Raw genomic sequence first — 22,419 nt, forward strand, 5'->3', positions numbered from 1 at the left:
AAAAAGCCACAAAGGTTCTTCTGCATTGACTCTTCATCTTATTCTTTAGTATGTATTGTTATTTCAGTACATACTAAATTAGAAGCTACTGCACCAGAAGTCATTAAAACAGTTTAATCTCATGTTTCTCAACTAGAAAATTACTGGTATTCCTATGTCTGTATGAACTTCTAGTCTAAGCAGATATAGAATACCATAGAATACTGCTTCAAATCAATATTTGCACATGAGTTGCTATCTGCTGAAAAACAAGATAAATGACACAGCACAACTTGATGTCACTTAATTCCTGATTACCAGAAGTGCATCATTCCCACATTGTTTCAACAAACAGCACCACTGTGTCTGATTCTTTGGTACTTGGGGGAGTTTAGGCTTCCCTCCATAAGGTGCTCCAGGAAGGAGATTCAGAAAGCTGGTGTCCTGAGTGGGAGGTGGCCATGCCAGCCAGTGAGAGACATGACTGCTCTAGAGGAGCCACAGATGTAAATTCTCTTCTAACATTGTCAATGTCACATGTGTCTCTTGCAAAAAAAGCATTCTTCAAACAGGACATGTATCGATGAAGTGAGACCTCCCCTCACGCCCAGTCCCCCTTCAGACCTGGAGCAGAGCTCTCCACCAGCAGTCAGGGACAGATATTCATTTGGTGGTCTCTAAGGCCAACCAATTTTCAGTATTTTATGCTGAATTAATAGTTCCAAAAAGATAGACCAAGATAATGTATTTCAAAGTAACCTGTAAGAAGGAAGCCTGGGACCTTATCATGGTGATATCCAGCTGGCTTCTTGATGGACGTGCAACCAGGTTTAATTTCCCTGATCAATTCAAAACTGGTGAATGTCTACACAGTGCCAGTGAAAGTGATAGTTTTATCCATGTAACCAGCTTGATAGGGAAGGTATTATCTCATGTAACTAGACAGAAAACTACAGCCTAATTAAGGCATACATGCATGCCAGACTCCGTTTATGGGCAGCTCAAAGTCACATCTTATCAGTCATCTCAAATGGCCACTGATAACGAAAACAATAAACAGTGTGGGAAATAACATGATCAGCATTAATTAGGGAAGCCAGAAGGGTTTACAGCAGAATTTAAAGTGTTATTTGAACTTCCATTGCTTTTGCAAAATTGATTTTTCTGTTTCCCCAGCCCTAGCTTAATGCTAGCTAAGGAGAAGCCTGACTATAGACAGATGTTCTTTGCAGCAGACAGGCACTGTAGACCTTTCTTCAGAAATATGTGGCTTTTAGAAGTAAAGCTGCTGTCCCACTTTGGAGCTGAAGAACCCCTTTTGCTCTCAAGTTACTCTTCTAAGATGAGACATCAGGGAAAGAAAAGGGCTGATTCTCCTTAAACTTTATGAAAAAGAGCATTCTCTAATCACTGGGTTCTCAACGATAAGAGGAAACAATAGTACCTGTGATCTCTGCACAGTGTACAACCCAGCAGACCAATGTGTTAAAGGAATGTCTGAGTGCATTTCCTGAGCATGAGAGGCTGGTGACAAGTTTAGTTTGTAAATCCTTCAGACTTTCACCACAGCTTTTGTTTTGATGTCCCTGCATCAAAGCTCATTAGCAGGAATGTAACTTTATGCATACCTGAAAGTTAAGCAAAGGTCCTGTGGCACTTTCACATCTGAAAAAATAAGTCATTTAAGTTCATTAAGTTGGTAAGTGTTCTACCAGATCCTGCAATGTCCAAACAAACCACTCTGATACTCTGTATTCACTGACAAACTCCCTAAATCCATGGGCTAGGTGTTTAAGTGTAATACAGTTTCTAAAACTGTTAAGAAACAACCTAATTTAGTTATAAGAGTTTTTCTGGTGCTGAGTCACTCTGGCGAAGCTTGGTTAACATGCATCAAAACAGAAAATGTGATCATCCAGGGAAAATCTGTGTAACATGGATTATATTCTTAATTTGCACTTGGTTCAGAGAGAAATCCTTCCTTACTGCAAGCCACAGTGCTGATGTTGGCAAAACTTCTGGTGGTCTTGACGACTAAAAGCTGACCCAGCTTTTACTAGAAAGCACATCTGACAGTATTATTGGCAGCTCTGCTTTTGGCTGAGGCCTTGGTCAGTAATGCTGCTGCTTCAGCTTGAAACTACAGCACCACTGGCACTTATCCCAGGAAGCATGCCAGCTTCTGATGGGTACTGACCACAGCAAAATGAGACTTCCCAGAAGAAACAGTGACTTGCTCATGTCCCAGAAGAAACAGGGATTATTTTTTGACATGATGACATAAGTGAAGCATCTAGCTATTTTCAGTAGACATGGGAATGTGTGTGATATGTAAACAAACAGATGCATTTATATTTGCACTAAAAGTTTAAAACTATCCCTCACACATTGGTGTAAGAGCTTTGGATCATTGATATGAAAGTACAAAATGGGTGAGCAGTCAGAAAACTTCCTAAAAAACAAAATAAATCCAAACAGATTTGTATTTGAAACATACCTTACAATGGTATAACATCTGCTAAACAGGATTCAAACTATCTAAAAGCAGAACAGCTGCAGTGTGATATATAAGAGCAAAAATGGAAATAGAAAGCTAACCTTGGTTGAAACTTACGATAAACATCTTATTGTGCAGACACGTGAATCATCTACAAGCTTTCAATCTCTCTTGTGAAGACAAAGAGACAACATTTCTAATGAAATGAACTTACATCACTTAGCAAACATTAAATGTGCAATACATCTGTTACAAAAGTCAGTGCTATTTACCCAGTGTGACACAGGTGCACAAAAATACACCCAAAGACTTAAACCACCAATCTACTTGCAAGAAGATGCATAAATAAGGCAAAAACTTTTACTAGATCATGTCCAAATGGAACAAGAACTCCCATCTCCCAGAGTCACCTACCCAAGTGGTCCCTCTCTCTGGGAATATTTCTTAATGCTCAAGATATAAATAAGCTGATCGATCCCCATCTGTCACGACAGTTCATGGTTGCCAGGGGAACAATCTGAAAAGCAGAGCTTGACTAATGGTATCAGGTAACACAGCCCTTACCTGAAACAGAGAAGGCCAAACCTTGGGCTTTCATTACGGATGAAGGAAACACCCATGAAAAAAGAAGCAAGGTTTTTCCCTGCTAGGTTAGGCAAACCAGCTCCACAGAGATCTCTGCAGCTTTCATTTAACTTAGAGCAATGAAATCTTAGCTGTCTCTATGTTTGAGCATAAAAGCAAACATAGGTTTAAAAAATTATATAGGTTAAGCAATCATAACAGGTTTCCAGGCATTCTGTTAATCACTTCCTTGTCACAAGCATGCGGTACACATACCACACACAGCATCCACCTATTACAGTAAAGCCAGAGTAGCTCTGTGAAGGTTACAGCTCTGCTTTTCCTCAGATTTCATGTTGTAATGGTTGCTATGATTAAATGTACCCAATAGCAAATACAACTTTTGTACTTCATGGGAGGGAAAAGAAAGTTACTCTTTTAGATAATGGATCCATTTGGCCCATGAGTAATAAGACTATTTTTACTCCTGCAAGGAGCCCCCACTTGTTTGATCGAACCTGATGGAAACAAGCGTGTTTCTTCACACCTCTGCTGTCCCCAGGCACAAGATTTTGTACAGAGGTCAGTATGAAGTTCACTCATTAACAGCATACTAAAAGCAGCATTTTACTTCGGTTCTCCTGAGCAAACAACAGGCTTATGCCAAGTAAGGTTCTCACTCACACCTAATGACCAAAGCTAAAGGTGATCCTTTCTAAATAAGATCAAAGATCTACCCAGACACTTCCACACATCATCTCATTTTCAAACCTTCTTCTCCTCTAGCAATTCCTTTCCTCCCTGAATACAAGTAACTTAATTTCTTCAATGATACAGCTTTAGATGTTTTACTCCCTGTTTCCTTTCCCCTATTCTGTTTCAAATATGTTTACTTTTACCTTTAATTGACAGGGCCAGTTTCTAATTTAACTTTCCACTAATGTGAAAGGGGTAAAGATTTTATTCATTACAAAATTTGCATTTATCTGTTCTACCATTTCCATGTGTCCCACCTTTACTCCCCCTGTCTTCTTAATGCCTTCCACATGTTTTCACGCAGGTACAACCAGACTATTAACAACAGCTCTTTCCCAAATCCCTGCCATTATTTAGAGCTGACCACACCACTGCTACTGCCAGCTGCCCAGAACTTTGGGGCTAGTCTTTCAGCTTGTAATAAGTCCCAGACTGGTGAGGTTGTGGCAACACGAAGATGTTGTTATGTTTCAAGATACCCTAATCATTTTAAAGAATCAGTTCATAGCACAGCCAACATAAATTGTGGCTAGATGTGCCAAACCTTGATCATAAATGCTAGTAAAAAATCAGTAGGTCTATTAAATTTACTGAAACTTTTGTAATATGTATGCAGATTTTTTTCTTTCATCAACTGATGCAGAATGAAGTATCTATATCAAGACACTTGCTAGTCACTTGTGTCGCTTGCTGAAAAAAGCCCCAATCTTTCAAGTTTTCTTATTGTCTTCACTTGAGTTCATAGCTCATCCCACTAAACAGCAATTGTACCCACATTTCATACAGTCATCAGTCAGCAGGAGTGAGCAGGAGCATTTCATCCACCTGTTTAGGCTGCCCTGCAAACTCCTTGTTTGATGAGACAGCATAAATAGTTAGAATCACTTATAGTTCAGGAGAAAACATGCAAAATTTTGCACAGGCAAAGATGTGGGAAGCAGTCCAGGAAAGAGGTTACTCTTGTCATCTCTCATTAGGTGATTGCCCCTTCAAAGGACCGAGTTTCTGGAATCCCCGCTAATCTGGAATCCCCGCTAATGCTGTTGCGTAAATGGTTGGTGGCAGGGTCACACCCAGGGTACTGCAGAATCACTGCCTGTCACCTGCTCCCCGTGGCACATCAGTTTGGAATAACTCTCACCTAATCAAAAGGTGCACACTCTGAGCCTGTAAGTGCACCCTTGAGCGCCTGCACTGGCACTCAGCCAAACGAATTCACCCAGAGCTGTCTAAAGTTATACAACTGTTTACATATTTTATGAAAACATTTTATCTTCTTTTATGAGACATTATCTGCCTGTCTGTGGCAATTTACGTGCTTCACTCCCAGCCCATTTCTAAATCATCTGGAGTGAAGAGCCTAAGTGGAAAGCCCTACTTTCATTTACAATCTGAGCAACTGCTTCTAGTAATTGAAGTTCAGAGAAAATAAGATACTTTCTAGGTTTGTCTTACTTTAACAGGCTTCTCCAGCAAGCACTCATAATATAGGCAAGATTATAGATCAATTTTGTAAACAGATCCCCGAAATTATGTTGTGACATTTTTCCACTGTTAGAACAAGCAATGCACAGGTCTGCTGTTTCCAAGTGCCACTGTCAGTACAGGATAGGTAAATTCCTCTTTTTTTTTTTTTCTTTTTTTTTTTTTTTCCCTAGGTTAGTCTGGTCGTCCCAGGCTCCTGAGGAGAGCTCTCAGAGTGGTGTGGCAGGCACCCATGTCTCTAAGCCGTGCACTCCCCACTGAATGGGAGCAGACTGGGTGCCTCCCAGGGTCACTGGCACCCCAGGGGCCTGCCTGGAGAGCCGAGCAGACCAGGGCTGGCACTCGATGAGGTGGCTGGGCCTTGGCATGGAGATGCCAGCGTGCTGACCCACACCCTGCCCAGGGAGGTGTCGGGCAGCCCCTCACTGCCGCCCCACGCACTGCGGCCTCGCCTTTGTGTGAGCTCCACCGTGTTTACTCTCCCACTTCCTTGTTCCAGTCCAGTGTGAGGGCCATAAACCGCCCGGCTGAGCCCTTGGTAGCAGGGGCAGGAGGAAGAGGAGGGAGGGGGATGGCGGTCATCCCCTGGCTCTGTGCTGGGAGGGTACCCCAGGTGCCGCCGTGGTGGTTGGGAGCGCAGCCCTTCCTCTAGGGCTGGTGCCACCATCCACGGTGGGTCTCTCATGCCCACTGGCCACCCTCATGCCGGTGTCCAGGGGCACACCAGGAGAGAACAGGACCTATTTTCCCTTCTTCTCGGACTTCAGGGGCCACAATGTGACGGCCCTGCGCATCGGCGAGTCATCTGCCCTGGCCTTCATCTTCCTGCTGTCGTTGGCGGGAAACATCTGGGGCATCGTCCTGCTGGTGAGGCGGCACCGCCGGCTCTGCGCCGCCAACTGCCTCGTCCTCAACCTCTTCTGCGCCGACCTGCTCTTCATCACCGCCATGCCCATCATCGCCGTCGTGCGCTGGACCGAGTCCTGGCTGCTGGGCAACGTCGTCTGCCACCTGCTCTTCTATGTGGTGAGCCTGAGCGGCACCGTCATCATCCTCTCCCTGACGGCCGTCAGCCTGGAGCGCGTCGTCAGCATCGCCCGGCTGCGCCACGCCGCCTTCCGCCGCCGCAAGGTGCTGGCCGCCGCCTTGCTCCTCATCTGGGGCTTCGCCGCCCTCGCCACCCTCCCGCTCTGCTGCTTCTTCACCGTGGTGCGGCTGCCCGCCCCCGCCGGCCAGGTAAGGCTCGTCCGGCTCGGCCGCGGCGGGGGCACAGCGGGCAGCGAGGAGATCGCTGTCAGGGCGGGCAGCGCTCTGTGTGCCGGGCAGCTGCGAGGCTGTGCCCGCAGGAGCCCCCGGCCCGCTCTCCCGGCCCGCAGTCCCGTCAGATGGGAAACGCGCACCGGCTGGCATTCTCCTTGCGTTCCTCAGTGCGGCTCAGAGATCCCCTTTTCAGCTCACTTCCCCTTACCGAGGGATCAGCATCCTGGGAGAGCTGCCCTGCACCCGCAGCCCCCTCTGTGACCGTGTGCAGATTTTTCTGCCCAATGTTTTGAAATGCTTTCAAAAGTGCACCCGAAGTGACACTTGAAAAAATAATTAAGTTTGGGGTCTGTAAGTTTCAATTTTAAAGCTGCCATTACCATTTGATATTAAATTAATGGGAGTATTCCAGCTGTGGACATATCTATTTGTAATTGTATGGGCTATTAAAACCATCAAGTAATATATTACTGGACTGCTTTGGTTAAGTAGAAAGTTTTCACAGTCTTGGTTAACAATTTTTTTTTCCATAAGCATAGAGGGAGATAAGGACAATGCTGTACTGAAAATAAAGGTACAATATTACTTTTCTTCTTCATTTTTTGCAAATAGGACATTCAAATTTGCACCCTGGATTGGCCCAGCACTGCAGGAGAAACAGTCTGGGATATGACCTTTGCCATTGTTTTCTTTCTGATACCAGGATTCATCATTGTCATCAGTTACTCAAAAATCTTACAGGTATGTTTTTCCTTTAAATTTTGTTGTAAAACAAAGGGAAGTAAACCGTAAACCCACTAGTCATCAGCATATTGTCACTGAATACAAATACATGTAAAGGGAACAAACATCACTTGTTCAATATAATATGTGATATAAAATGAAGTGTTTCAATCTGCACATAACAGCCTATACATTAAGAACATGCTTCAACAGCACATTACCACAGACTCAACACATGGTTTGTCTTCTTATAGATAGTATTAAATACACTTCTTCATTTATGTACTGTTCATATTTAAAGACTGACAGTCTCCTAAATGCTGAAAGAGTCAAGCATTTGAAATAACTAAAATTAGGTTTTGCTTTTCTTGAACCTAAACTCTAGTCATAAGGGATTTGTAAGAATGCAAAAATAGGCAGGATTAGAAAAAAAATACAAATCTATTTTTTGATTTATTGGCTTTCTGCACGTGTCTTTAGTACACAGATCTCATTAAATTATAGTTAATCCTCCACAACTTCAAATATTGTAAATAAAACCTGTAAATTAAACACTGCTTCCACTATTCTTTCTACGTGGATGGTGTTTAACATATATGAAATATAAAACAAGCTACCCAGCACCACAGAGTTTTAATCTATAGTCGAGCAAGCATTATATTAGCATCTAAATTCCTTTTAAACTATCCAAAACCAGAGGGAAAAAAATCTAGAAATCTTCAAATCAAACACTTCAAACTAGTCACTGCAATGCCTAGTTTTTATCAGTCTCCCACAAGATCCTTGATTCCTTTATTGGGAAATTCAATTTCTCATAATATGTATAAAAAAATTATAGGTTTTGGAAAGGGACCTCAACATACATGGATTATTGAGCAAGGAGTTAATTGATGAAATGCTGAGCACCAAGGGGCTGTGGATGCACATACCAGAGCTGGATGTAGGTATAAAACGAACCTAGGACCTAGAATCTGGTCTCCACACATCTTTGCCTATTGATCAAACTTAAACTTGTAGTAAAAGTCATCAGCTTGTAGCTTCTGTATTGTCTATTAGCTCACTGTAACCTTGAGGCAAATGCATTAGGTGAACCTCTTCTAGTGAAGTAAAGCACTTGCAACCACATATTGTTGTAGACAAAGAGTGTAGAGCATCTTAGTGGAGAGTATGAGTCCTTTGAAAGAACTGCAAAATACTACAGGCCAAGGAAAGCCACAGTTCTTGGTCAGAGACCAGGACAGGAATGCTGTTTGTCATGTCCTTGCAGACTCCAGATTACAGGAAAATTTGTAAAACAAAATGGCACATAGGGAGCTAGAAACCAAAAGCAGTGTTTGGAATACTGGATTACAAGATGTCCCTGTGCTGCTCTGCATTTTATTTTCTAACTTGTTAACAGAGATGCAAAACTACATTACCATCTCCCCTGAAATTAAGAAGGCTTGAGGCCCATAGCAGGATATAATCGAACCTTCTCTCTCTCCAGGAAGCAACTAGAACTGAACTGGAGAGCATCTCCACCCCCAAGTCATACCCAAGAGCAAACTCACTCTCACTTTGTGAGAATGCTCCATTATGCCAGTGCACACATAGCATGATTCTCAGTATTGCTGGAAGCAGTCACAAGCATTCATGTATTCATCTTACAACATTGATGATGATGAGGATGATGAGGATGATAATGACTGACTACAGATACAAGACCTGAAATTTTTTAACAATATACACTACTACAAATGTACTTCACAATTTAGTCTGAAACTGAGTATTATTTTTACATAACACTTCCCAGAACCCTGGCAAAATTTACAAGATTACAATGATCAGTAATTTATTTAGTTTTCAATTGTTCTGTCTCTCAGGCAAGACTTCATCAGAGGCTAGAGCTAGGGAAGATCTCTGTGTTCTGAAAGTGACATGCTTTTATATATATCTGACTTCCAAGTTCCTGTTTGTCTAAGTGTGGTCCAGATGTTCAGGACAGAAATCTGTAATGGGCAGATCAAAAAGGGATCTACAACGTACCACTGCCATCCCATTTCTCTTGAACACTTTAAGGTTCAGTTGTCTCTTACTTAGCATAGTCCTGGTGATTCTTAGTTCTAGGCTGTGCAGCTCCTGCAGGAAAGACAGAAGGTTAAATACCTTCATAGGACAGATAAAAATTTATCTGATGAGGACATTCTGTAGCAGGTTTGAAAAGTGCACACAACCCAGTTTTCCTACTTTTATGTTAGAAGTGGATATTAGTGCTTTGCCTTCTGTGAAACCTTCATTCTTACTAAGATAGGTTAGAGTGTCTCTGAGAACAGCTTTGTTTGGACTGTTTGGAGGAGTTAACCCAGTTTCTGGATTCCAGATGGTACAGCAGAAGATCATCAAGATGGAATAGTTTTATATGCTCAGGACATCAGGATTCTCTGGCCCTTTTAAATCAGGGAAGCAGTGATACTGTCCCCTTCTCAGTCTCAGATGCTGCTAAGAAACCCATTTTTGATTTACGGGTTTTGATTTATACACCAACATTCTATTGAAATACATAGAAGACATCTAGATTCTAACTGTGTATTTATCTCTGACAAATTCAGAAAACTGCAAACAGAATGACAAATTACTGTTTCTCTATCTAAACGCTTTATCCTTATCTGTACCAGGAAGTTAAAAGGTGTTGCTAGTACTAGAGTTATCCTTCCTGTAGTTTCTGCTAAAGGGAAAAGCGGCAGGAGAAGTCTTACATTTTGACTTTCCTATGTAGACAGCTAATTGATCAAGGCTTTTGAAAATGTTTGAAAACATCCCTTCTTTATGCATGCAGGGGATAAAGTGGCATCTCAGTTATTTAGCACAAATCTTTCTTTGATAGATATTTAAATTTTATTTGCATCAGATGTATGAATGTAACAAACTTTATTGTGCCATGCCAACTTCAGGGAAGACAGAGATATAGAGCAGGGGATTTAGTTTTCTGCAAGCCACTGGGTTCAATATTCTGCCTAATGACAGATGATGCACACCCATGAATACTAGGTTTTCCAAGCTACCCATAGTCTAGTTTATTACATCAGAGAGTACTTTTACAAGACACAGATTTTTATAGTGACTGGAAGGATCTGTAAGATTTCATGTTCATTCATAGAAAGCAATTGTGATTACTGTCTGAAAAGCTAAGTGTGTCACAAAACAATGCAGTCTCATTCACATTTAAAATTATTTATTGTAATAAATTCATGCTCCTTCTAATACCTACCTTATAATATCAGCATGGCTGTAAGAGAATTGGATCACACTCCCTCTTGAGCATCAACAGGTTTGTTAACTATGTTCCAGTTTGCATTTGTGAAGAAAATCAATGGGTTTCTTTAGATAGAATAAATGAGGTCATAATTTGAATTTAATGGGATTTCATGAGTAATTAAGACTGTTTTATGCTGAAAAGTATTTGTGACTTGTAGAGAGCCATGGAAAGAACACTTTGCCAGAACTTGAGATGAGTTCACAGCTGAGAGGAAAGAGAATTGCTAGTGAACTGAAAACATTTGAAATGGAACCATTGACAAAAAGTACGAATTAATTCTGCAATGCATTTTTTTGTAGTCGCTTTTCAAAAGAAAATATCATGCGCCAAAATTTATTTTTTCACTTGTAGAAATGTGTTTCAGTGAAAGTTACTTTCTTCTCTTTTACTGCAGATTACAAAAGCATCAAGAAGAAGTTTAAATGCTGGTTTAGCCTACTCAGAACATCATCAGATTCGTGTTTCCCGGCAAGACTACAAACTATTCCGAGCCCTTTTTCTGTTGATGATCTCTTTTTTCATTATGTGGAGCCCAATAATAGTAATTATTTTTTTAATTTTAGTTCAGAACTTCAAAAAGGATTTAAATATTTTGCCATCAGTTTTCTTCTGGATAGCATTATTCACTTTTGCCAACTCTGCTGTCAATCCAATTCTGTATAATGTTTCCCATTTCAGACGTAAATGTCAGGAAATTCTTCTCTGTTGTACAAGGAACCCTGAAAGGCATGGAGCAGGTACAGAAACCACTGCAAGAAGAAGTAACCGTGAACAGCCGCATTTGTCTTTCATTACCAGATAATTATTTAAAGTCTGAGCTGTGCCACACTTTGGATTTTGTCTATGCTATCCCAGGTTACATAGGTCATTATGTTATAGTATTACATGCTAGAAGAGGAGGAAAAAAAAGCTAAATGCATATTTTTAATTCCTGCAAGTAAAATTCTCTTGACTGCATTTGCTTTTCCTTAGTAAGGTTTGGACAATTTAATCCAATGGATTGGATTCTCCTCTTATGCTGAAATAAATAGAAATATGGCAGTGAACTTGGTGAATGTAAAATAGTTTAATTAAGTACTTTTAATTTTCTAGTGAAAATGTTCATCCTCAGAAGGTATCTGCTTTTTTTTTTTAATCCAGTTTTTAGAGGGAACTTGATTAAGCACTTCAATAGTTGACTGCCTGAACACGTTTGAGCAAACTAACTGAAACAAGGTAATCAACATGTTATCACCAAGTAAATGACCAGTTTGGTTCCATCTCAAATTAAAAATAAGGACTTAATACATGTGAATTTTCAAGTGAAGAATAAATAAATAAATAAATGGTTGTCATGTGTAAAATAGTTCTTTTTAAAATATGCACATTTTTAATGTTCACTAGTCATATAATAAAGTTCATTAGTGATATATAGGGTCACTGAAATTCCTTTCTCTTTTCTAAATGATTTCCAGTATTTTATAGAGAAAATATAGTGTTCTATTTGGAAAGAAAATACATATGCTTGGAAGTTCATGATAAATACTCTTTTAGTCAGAAACTGAAACCACTAAAAAAAGCAAGATTAAATTCTTAAATATCACCATGTGTCACCAGCTCAAAACAGTGCACTAAGATAACAGGCTGCTAATGAAACCATTAGTTAGTGTCTACCTACGTACAGATTTACATACAATTTGCATCCACTGTAATCCAAGTTTATTAAAATGTTTCATTGATTTATTAACAAGGTGAGCTACACAGCTCAGATAAATATATTGAAAATCTAAATGAAGCCATTTAAAGCATTTTCCAGAGAACACATGATCAATGTGTTAACTTTACATCCATGGTGCTGTTATGTAGTTTCTTGCCACAGGGTTGGACCTCCTTAAGAGCAAAATCCTGAAACACACAAAAATCACAGTTGTGTTTGTCAAGCTAGACAAAATTTAATTACATGAACTTTCACCAAATTTAAAATGCATACATATCTAATTTCTTTAAATGCTCTTGAGTCTAGTAGTCTGTTACTTGTAATAATAATGCCATTACCTTTTTCTGCAGATTATAATGCCAAGCAATTTTCAACTCAGAACAAAACAGGAATTCATCCAATCTGTCACCCCTCTCCTGAGCATTTTAATACTTCTGCAGACAAGGTACTGGGCAGATCAGTGATAAAAGAATATCTTGCAGTGATAGGAGTCTATACTTTAACTAGTTATTTGCTTAAAAAGAATCAATTTAAGAATGTCTTTCCACAAAGTAAGAATCTTCTGACTCCCAAAATTTCTAATGGCAATAGTAAATTAGCAGAAGGAATATACCACTCTTTATTTTACAACTTTTCCTTCTACCAATTACTAACAGCAGATGCAGCTTTCAATTCTACTGAAATGACACTATTTACAAGTACTCTGACTTAATATTGGCACTGACATTACACAGCTTCAAGTTACTTGAGCTATTACTCTGAGAGAGTAAATGTGTGTATATATATGCATATATAAAAAAATGTATACATACATGAGTATTTATATATATTATATATATTTCTATATTTATATATAAATGAGTATTTAAAATAAATATTATTTTAATATTTAAAATATGAATAAAATAAATATAAATGTAGAAATATAAATATAAATAATTATTAAAATATATTTATAATAAATTAAAAATAGCTTGAGCTATATTTGAGAAGCAACTACTATCATGCAGCACAAGTTAGAACAAAAAACTTTAATTTCCTAGGCTTCTCTTTTGCCTTGAACAGCCAGTACAGATATTTTAATTTTTTTAAAATCAAGGTAAGTTTTGTACATCTATTAGTTGAGGGGGCGCACACATATGTGCACGCGCACACACACTCTCTTAATTAACTTCAAGACATAGGCAGAGTGTACACAATTAGCAACAGATACCAGCCTATTCTTGCAGCATTTACTAATATCAGTCAGAATTTTATCACAGTAACAATGGCATGCAGGTCAGTGCAGACAGTTGAAGTTGGTTTGTTTTGGTATTAATTCTGTAGCTCTTAATATCAGATTTAAAATTAAAGTAGTAGGGCTTCCAATCCACACATAAAGAATTAAGAAAATTTTGTAAGAGTTTATGATATGAAGCTTCCAAGATTTTTTTTTTTTTTCAGTTTAGCTCACAATCATTCCCTCAGTCCCAAATGTGCTTGCTTTGCAGGAAGTTTAGCTTAATGATACTGGAGAATTCAGAATCAACTAATAATAGGGTGCTGATCAATAAAGGGGAAATGCAAATTTCTGGCTTTAAACTTTGGTGCTGGGCTTATAAACTCTGGCATAATCCTTAATAAAAACGTACCCAGGCTCCTATTTTTCATTTGCAAACCACAGAACTCACACAGTCATATCAGACACTGCACTCAACACCTAACATCTGAGTATAAATTAGGATAGCAAACAAAGAAGAGTGTGACTTGGTAGATTAGATATTTGATATCTATAACAAACTATAGGAAGCATGATCAACTTTTAAATTATCTTAGATTTAATAGAATATCCCTTAACATCTGATTATTTGGCTTTCTCATTTTCAGAAATTTTTATTCTTGCTGGACTTGAAAAGCAGGGAATGCAGGATTCAAAACAGAAAAGTATAATCAATTTATATAATGACTTTGTTTCTTTTCTATCCTAACATTTATGCAGTCATACAAATCATTCATAGAAGTTGATTCAATTTGCATTTATGATGTCTCTTATTCTTGACTGTTCTAAGTCTTAACTGACGTACGTTGTCTCCAAATTCTCATTCAAGACAAATTTTTTTTTTTCATTGCTGTCAGGAACTTTTCCTGGGTCACTGATCATTACTGTAAACACTACCTACTTCAGCAGAGTAGGTGGCACCCTGTTCTTCAAGGCACCCTGTTATCAGCATACTACTTTACAACACAGCAATATATTACTCTGTGTTTGTGGCTCAGATGAACAGATAATAGAGACATGACAGCTGACTTTGCTCATCTGTTATGACTTTCTTTATATGACACAAAAGTTCCTTCAGTCAATCCCAGTTTGTTCTATCATGTCATTGAGAAAAGCCTTTAATCTTGATTTACAGATTTCAGTGATGAAGGACATACAACAGCTCTTGGTAAACTGTTCCAAAGGTTAATGACCTTTGGAGTTAAACAAATGGTTGTTTATTTCTGCTCTGAATGTGTCCAGTTTAAAGTTCCATCCCTTTAAATTTATTATTTCTGTGTTTGCAAGTCTTTTTCTATCCAATTCCTACTGCTTGTGTGGACAAGCACAGACATTGTTTAGGTCACCCATTAACCTCTTTCTAATGAGAAAGATTAAGATCTTTGAAGGACTCACTAGAGGACACATTTTACAAATTTTCAATAATTTTCTCTGCTCTTCTTTGAAACTTCTAATTTATCCTCAGTACTTTTTCCAGTTATGCTTGTCACCAAATGTGACATAGCAATTAGGCCTATGCCAAGCAAAACAATCTCATTGTTTGGTCTTGGTTTATGCTTCCAAGAATTGTATTAACTCTTTTGCTCACATCATTACATTGGGAGTTCCCATTCAGCTGATTCAACAGCCAAGTCTTTCATAGATAACATGTCTTCCAGGATGTGAGGGGTAGGGAGGGAGTAGGGAGAGGTACTACTATTTTATTTGTTCTAAATATTTTGATTTTTCTCATTCACTCTTTACAATTCCCCACTTTGGGTGTAATTCTTATCAGTAAGTACATTATGGTTTCTTCTAGATTATTACCATTTGGCCTTTTGTAATATACCTGAGCATAAGTGAGCTAATTCCCTGTGTTGTAAGCTCAGCCTGACTATGTGACTCAAGATAGTGTCATGCTTCCAATATGAGGGCTATGTCCCTCTTCCACAGCTCTTTATGAAACAGCTGGCATGAGGACTTGTGAGAAAGGGTCTTCTAAAAGGTATCCTTTCCAAGAGTTCTATTTTCCTTAAAAGCCTTTCTGAGGAATTTCCTAAAGAAGTATTTGAACAAAGGAAAAGACATCTGATGAAAGCTACCCAATTATTTTTACCACAGCTATGAAGTTTATCCTTCCCATGTTTACCCACTCTACATTGATTTAATTGTTTTACAACTTCCTCTAATTACTGTTTCAGGTGATCTGATACGCTGCATGAAAATCTATGCATCTCAACTCTCCTTCAGATAAGAGAAGTAAAAGTTGAAAATAATTTAAAACAAGCTCCAGTTTTCAAAGTACAATGTTACAGCCACTAAGTAAGACTTTATGCATTTGATATGTAGTGAGCAAGAGAATCTCAGTGCTTTAGTCACTAAAACTCTGAAATAAAATTCTTCAGAAAAAAAGTTTCTCACCATTGTGAGCGATAACTCTGTATTTTCTGTCCAAACAGAGGTCTATCTGCCTTTGTCTGACAATTTTCAGTGCATCTGGAGGCAATCCCTTGGGGTCCCGGGAGAACACAAAGGAGTAGCTGTCAGCACAAGTGCCATCTGCATTTAGTTGGCGGCAGGAGTAGTGAAGAGCGTATGTATCATAATCTGTGTCCACTACCCAGTGATCATCATCTGGAAGAAACCATAACAAAGAAGGAAAAGTGTTAGAGATAGCAGTGAAATCTAGTAAATCAGAAAGTATTGCTGCCATAACTCTGTAAAGAAAATACTAAGATGAAGACTGGTACAAATTATAACAGATTAGCTTTTCATTTATTCCTGCATTCAGTATTTAATTCTATGTTTATTTTTTAAAAGAAAATAAAGACAGACATGCTAGGCTTGCTCAAGATGACTCAAACCCATAAATATTTTCCTACCAGGGATGTTACTTAGACAGCATTTGTAAGGAAAAAGAGTATCATGCAGTTTGCATGCGTATTAGAAGTGTATTTGCAAGAAGTTCTGCTATAAACCCTATTCTTAGAACACAGTTACAACTTTAGAGAATTCTTAACTATTCAGCTTTGTAACCTGACCAAAACCTGGTCACACAGGCACTCTGTTCTAAAAGAAGCAAGGCTGTTTCAGTGTTTGCAGTAAAACCTGACGTATCTGCACCTTCCTCTCCTGGAGCAAAAGGTTCTCCCTTGCTGTACATCTGCACTGAAGGCAACACACTGTTGTCTTCCCCTTCTCTCCTGTGGGGGACACCAGACATTTTAGAAGGGTAGAGTTTGGGGTCAGCCAGCAATCTAAAGAACCCACGATGCAGCAGCATATTGTGAGGAGACCTGGTAACTATTTAAGACAAATTGGCATCCAAAACATGCTTTGTAACTGTATCTTTGGATGGAATGGAGCTCCTGTCAGTTCCAAATTCTACCTGCTTCTCTTGGAAACAATCCAAGGAAATGTCTTGAGCTACAAAGTGTCCAAATCTCTATTTGGCTCAAGGAGCTAATTTTGCATAGGGTGTGAGAGATGACATTAAAGTATGAATATATCAATATATACATATGATTATATTTGTCTCTTAAAACAGATAAATCCCTACATTTGCAGACACAAGACAAAACAAAATACCATTTTCTAAATCCTCTTTCTTTCTTGGCCAGCTCTGACATCAGGCTTCAGAGAAAACAGAAGCATCTGGTAACTGAGTTCTGAACTAAAACAAGTCTTAAAATACTTCATCTGCCTTTCATTTCTTTCCAAACAGTGGCCTTCAATTACATCGTTGGGTAACAAACAAAAGAAATACAAGATATACAAAAGCCAGGTCTTCACTTGTTTAAAGAAAGCCAACCAGCTGTCCCATATAAAAAGTAGTGATTACCTTGCTCACATTAAGCCTTGCAGTATGATAGTTATTATGTTTTAAATGTGTTTAAGAAATTCAACAGTACTTTTTCCTCCCTCAGCATGTACATAAAACATAACTAGTCTTCCAAGAAGTTCTGTATCTTCTATAATTAAGTACTCACTTCCTTTCTGAAGAAAAGAGGCGACACCCCAGTACTTCATCTTGAACTTGGCAGGATCCTCTGTGTCAGTGAAAGAGCCGATCATGTCAGCACAGACATCCCAGTTACTGTAGCCGGAGACAATCAAAAAAATCACTTTCCAATCTAAGAGCACAGGTTCAGTGTGACTAGCACAGCGACAGCAGGTAGGATTGGAGCAGTAGCTTAGTGAAATGGAACAAGAGGAGAATGGCAAACAACTTACTTGAAGAGTCTGACTCTGCCCTTTGCAGTGGCAGTCATTTGTCCATTCTCATCTACGGTGAACTGGGCTACCACATTGTCCTGCAGAAACAGCCCCTCAGGGTCTTTTTTTGCCATAGCATACCAGGTGCCACTGTACTGCAAGGAAATAAGGAAGGCTTCAGTTAGACCCAGAACAATGGAAACATTACAACCAGACAGTACAGAATAGGGGAGGTGACAGAGGGAAGAACATGCAGATCTTTGACACCATGCCTCAAAGTTGTACCCAAGAAACAAATCTAGCTGTTTCAACAGCATAAACCCCTCAAATACATCCTAGTGCAGTCATAATTTGTGGAAATAAAGACTTCTTTTTGATAATCTTATTTGTATCTGCAGCTGTCCAGTATAAGGAACACAAAATTGAGTGGAAAAAGGAATAACAACTGGCAGATCTTGACAGATCTATGTATATTTTTTTTTCCTTGCAATGGTGTCTGAAAACACCGGACTATTAATTTTTCATAGAAACAACCAAGTCAATACACTCCTTCTGCTTATACCCTACAGTTTGAGACCATTCTGCTAAAACTCAGTTTCTGCAGTATTTCTTTATCAGCTGCATCAGGATCCAGCATCTGTAGAGGTGTGGACATCACACACTTAAGCTGTTTCTCAGTATTACAGTCTGTGACTTTGAAATGTGACCACACTGGTGCTACTGAATGCCAAATTTTATAGCCTGGAAAGAGTTATGCAAGACATCACAGATCCAGGAGAGTAAAGAAGATTTACCCTGGTCTTGTCGAAGTTCTCCTTGACTTTGAAGCTGCTTACTCGGCAGTCCCGCTCTGCAGTGCTGCTGCCCAGCAAGGACAGTGACAGCAGCAGCAGCCAGGGCAGAGCTCTCTCTGTGTGAGCCATCCTGTCCCTGCAGCAAACAGAGAATAGCATCAGAAACAGGCTCTGTTACACAAGTGAAGGGAGGAAGGCTGCTCTGATAAGTTGCCAGGGTGTCATGCAGCTTTCCCTGATGCATGTGCAGGCAAGGAACCTGGTTGTCCCCAGCCCACAACAGCAGGGTCCCTTACAGACAGTGCTGGTTCCTGGATCTTCTTGAGAGCCCAAATGTTGATGGTGGTGGCAGTGCCCAGACAAGGACGGCTTTATGTACTCCTGGGGCTTTCGCAACCTGCTGAGCCACGGAGCCCGCATTGGAGAAGGCAGCAGGGAGGTGGGTTGATGGATGCTGCAGGCTGGGGCCCCTTCATAACAGCTTCTTGCGTAACACCCATGGGCTCAGGTGGTCTTTGACCCTGATCTGCAGCCAGGCAGGCTCTAGGAACAAATGCCTCTTTGCTTTTCCCAACCCAAAAGCAGAGCTCACACCTGGGGGAAGGGGTGTGCACAGCTGTGGGGAGAACAAATGGAATGAGAGGCATCCCACCTTTGCATGGGGGAGAGTGAACTGCCTCCACCTCCTCTGAGATTTTACACACTGCAGTCCAAAATCCACCTTACCCAATATGCTCAACTCAGTTACAAGGTGCAGACTTGTTTCCTCCACCTCCTCCCCAAAGTCCTTTCCTCTTTCACCCTGATAAACAGTGGAAAACATAATACTTGCAAGTTTCTGCTCATGTTTCTGAAAGCCTGGTCATTCCAGAACCTCTTCAGGTCTTCATGACTGGTTCCTTCTTGCTTCCAAACAGCTCTCTTGGGTGCTGAATCATCTCCCGAACAGCTCCCAGCAACAGGAAGGGGGGTCCTGTAGATCCTTAGGATGCTGAAAGAGCCCTTTTATGTGGTAGGAAGACTTATTTGTGGCCAGCAAATACCCAAGTGCATGTACATACCACATCAGGCCATTCTGACATCTGATTAATTTTAAATCAGATATTCCATAATTTTTATTCTGTTTTTGGCAAACTGTTTTCAGTTATATAAACCATTATTTTCTCCTGTCCAGGCAAGTTTTGCAGCCTCTCAGTCAATATTTGTTCTCTAGTTTCAACATCTTTAGGAAGCATTAGAGAAAATCTGTTAATTATTTTCTAGGCATGTAACCAGAGCAGGATAGGAATGATTGCTACCAAGAGAACTACTTCACCTGCTTTTTTCACCTCCCATTTTTTAAAAGAATAAAGACAGAAGCCTGTTATTTGAAAGGCCAGTATTCATTACTTTAAAAATCCAGTAAAAATATAATTTAAATAAGGAGATACCAATGTAGTACAAAAAAATACCTCATTAGTAGCCAATGTACACCTTTAACCAATTTATTCAGCACGGTCTTTCCCAGAAGTTTACTTAATATTCCTTTCATACATTCATAAAAATATAAGACTTCTTACTGTTACTGTTGCTGTCCTTTACAATCTCTTCTCATATACAATGCAAAAAAATCTCATTGATTTATCTTCCTTTTCTGCTTTGTGTTGGAGGCTTTTTGCACGGTGAGTATGTTTTGTTCACTTTCTCAAACATCTATTGCTCAGGGCTGTTCCATGTCTGCCTTTGATTTCCTGGATAACATCAGACACTAAAAATTCCACTACATTTAATATTAAGTTTCTATTCATAGTAAAGAACATATTTAACACAGGGAACTAGAAGGGTATATGTATATTAATTGTCCTGAAACTTTCAGTGGTAGCTTTGCAATAAGTCAACATTTCCATTTTTAAGCTGAGATTTTTAAATTTGCTAATTCCTACGAAGACTGGAGAGAAAAAATTAAACTCTATTCTTCCGGTAACTTTCATAATCTTGCTTTAGTCTGGCAATGGTGAAACCAGTGACACATACACATTTTTATAAAACCTTTGCAAAACACTCACTGGTCTTAATATATGAATTCATCATATGAATTCGACTGAATCAACAAGGATTTTTGTTCAATGTCTCACATGACTGATAACAATAAGATGGATTATAGCTTAATTCATAATCTTTGAATCTATTACTTTATTTAATACCAAAGAAAACAACTATTTCTTTATTCTCTGCCATTTTGTGAAGTATTATCATTTCTCCTGTTTGTCCTGTTCAAAAATCTGCATACTGCTTTGTATTACTAGAGAGGTTCTTGCAGGATCAAATTTTTCCTATAAAGTTTTTTCAATAGCATAATTGTCTATGAAGTTTTCAGAGGAGTCTACAGTCACTCATCCACATAAGTCAAAACCTGCTGAGATTTGATCACCTCTGAAAATCCAGGTTAGTATTCCTGTTACACATAATGCTGTTGTCAGAAGATTTACAGATGGGAGATGAAACCAGGTGTCAATGAAACAAAAATTTACTTCTGTTAATAAGTTTTAATAAAATCAGTTCTAAATGCATGCAAGAGTTATTACAGTCTCCTAAATTAATCTGATGTAATAAATCTAAATCAGAAATGTGTAATTTTGTATAAGCCATGGCACAGCATTTCTTTAATTGTGTACCTCTACTGCTCTCTGAAATATTTGGCAACTCATATCTGGTGGAGGTTCCTGACAGGTTCAGTAATTAAAATATCCACTCATTCAGGTCTTCAAGTCTGGGATGTCTACAAACTCTAGACAATGCCCAAGGAAACTCTTCTTTTGATGTGTTATCATTGTGAATTTGGGGCAGTGCAGCTACAGTGAAATCACACCAGGATTTCCAGTCAGATTTTGACAAGTGCAGAAGAGAAGCTGGGCAAGTCCGAATGACATGAAGGTCACACAAGAAGTTGGGCTCTGCCTCCTCTGCTTTAGCTATACCTCCCATACTGCCTGCCAGAGACACAGCTTACATTGATGAAGTCCTTTCAGAGCTACAGATGAAGCACTTCCTTGGTTCAGTGGGACAAGGTTTTTAGGCAAAAAGGCTGCTCTGTTGTTGGTTACATCTAGATCAGGCTGTGTTGGGGGAGGAACGGAAGGTTTCTGGTAGTCGAGCTTCGCTATGGCAATTCAAGGGTGAATTCTTCTCAGTCCTAAGAGATACAGTGGTGCCAGCAGAACTGTGTAAACTCATAAACAGTGTAAACTTTGCTTCAGTTAAATACCATTTGGATTGATTAGGTTCTGGGTTTGCTTGAGAAATGATGTCAGTGAGTGATCCTCATCCAGACCTAGATATTCACCTCATAGATTTATACTTCTCATGCAAATGGAAAGGCACTTGGGCCAGTATTTCAATTGAATCTGAGAGGAATCTGCAAGATCAAGTCAATGATATCCAAAGATTTCTAGGTTCTGGGAAAGCTCATACAATTATATTAAAGAGAATTATTAAAATATTGATTACTGATTTAAATATTGATAAGTTTCATACATGATTTCTAATACCTGAGGGTGGCAGCATATTATGAATATTACAGAATTTTTTTTTAAAGTCACAGTGTATTTTTTGAACTACATTAAATGAAAGGGAAAGAAGGTCTTCTACTTTTGAATTTTGCCAAGAGGATAGTAACTTCTGGCAGTGATTCTGTCACTGGATTATTTTCTACATTAACAGCATGTAAAATTTTGCAATATTCTCTGCTAGATATAGCAAGGAAAAAATATGGAAGGAAATGGCTGGAAAAGAAGTTTCATTGTAGGAATTATTTTATTGTTATTTATGATTTTTTTTAAAAAAGGAAGAAATTATTCAAATTACTATTAAAACATTTTTAACGCTGCAACTTTCAAACTTTACATATTAAAAGGACTAAAATTTTATTTTTGTTCACAA

The 22,419-nt window shown here is 39.1% G+C and overlaps 2 protein-coding genes across 3 annotated transcripts; one reads left to right on the forward strand and one right to left on the reverse strand.

Moving 5' to 3' along the window:
* The first annotated feature begins 5,454 nt into the window (after window positions 1-5,454).
* On the forward strand, window positions 5,455-11,970 carry FFAR4 (free fatty acid receptor 4). The gene is made up of 3 exons (XM_086900714.1): window positions 5,455-6,517; window positions 7,154-7,282; window positions 10,954-11,970. Exons 1-3 carry the CDS (start codon window positions 5,984-5,986, stop codon window positions 11,359-11,361), a joined length of 1,071 nt encoding a protein of 356 aa, XP_086756840.1. The 5' UTR covers window positions 5,455-5,983; the 3' UTR covers window positions 11,362-11,970.
* A 270-nt stretch (window positions 11,971-12,240) lies between these two features.
* On the reverse strand, window positions 12,241-21,548 carry RBP4 (retinol binding protein 4). Of its 2 annotated transcripts, XM_086900715.1 has the most exons (7): window positions 19,334-21,049; window positions 18,798-19,117; window positions 18,502-18,637; window positions 17,726-17,862; window positions 17,482-17,588; window positions 15,914-16,126; window positions 12,241-12,443 (listed from the first exon to the last, which is right to left on the reverse strand). In XM_086900715.1, the coding sequence occupies exons 3-7, from the start codon at window positions 18,628-18,630 to the stop codon at window positions 12,430-12,432; spliced, it is 600 nt and encodes a 199-aa protein (XP_086756841.1). In that variant the 5' UTR covers window positions 18,631-18,637; window positions 18,798-19,117; window positions 19,334-21,049; the 3' UTR covers window positions 12,241-12,429. The 2 variants fall into 2 exon arrangements, with proteins under 2 accessions (XP_086756841.1, XP_023785408.1); XM_023929640.2 differs by having other exon boundaries at window positions 18,798-21,548.
* Between the last annotated feature and the right edge of the window lie 871 nt (window positions 21,549-22,419).

This window comes from Cyanistes caeruleus, chromosome 8 (genome assembly GCF_971803275.1).
Source record: "Cyanistes caeruleus chromosome 8, bCyaCae1.hap1.1, whole genome shotgun sequence".
Lineage (NCBI taxonomy): Eukaryota > Metazoa > Chordata > Aves > Passeriformes > Paridae > Cyanistes > Cyanistes caeruleus.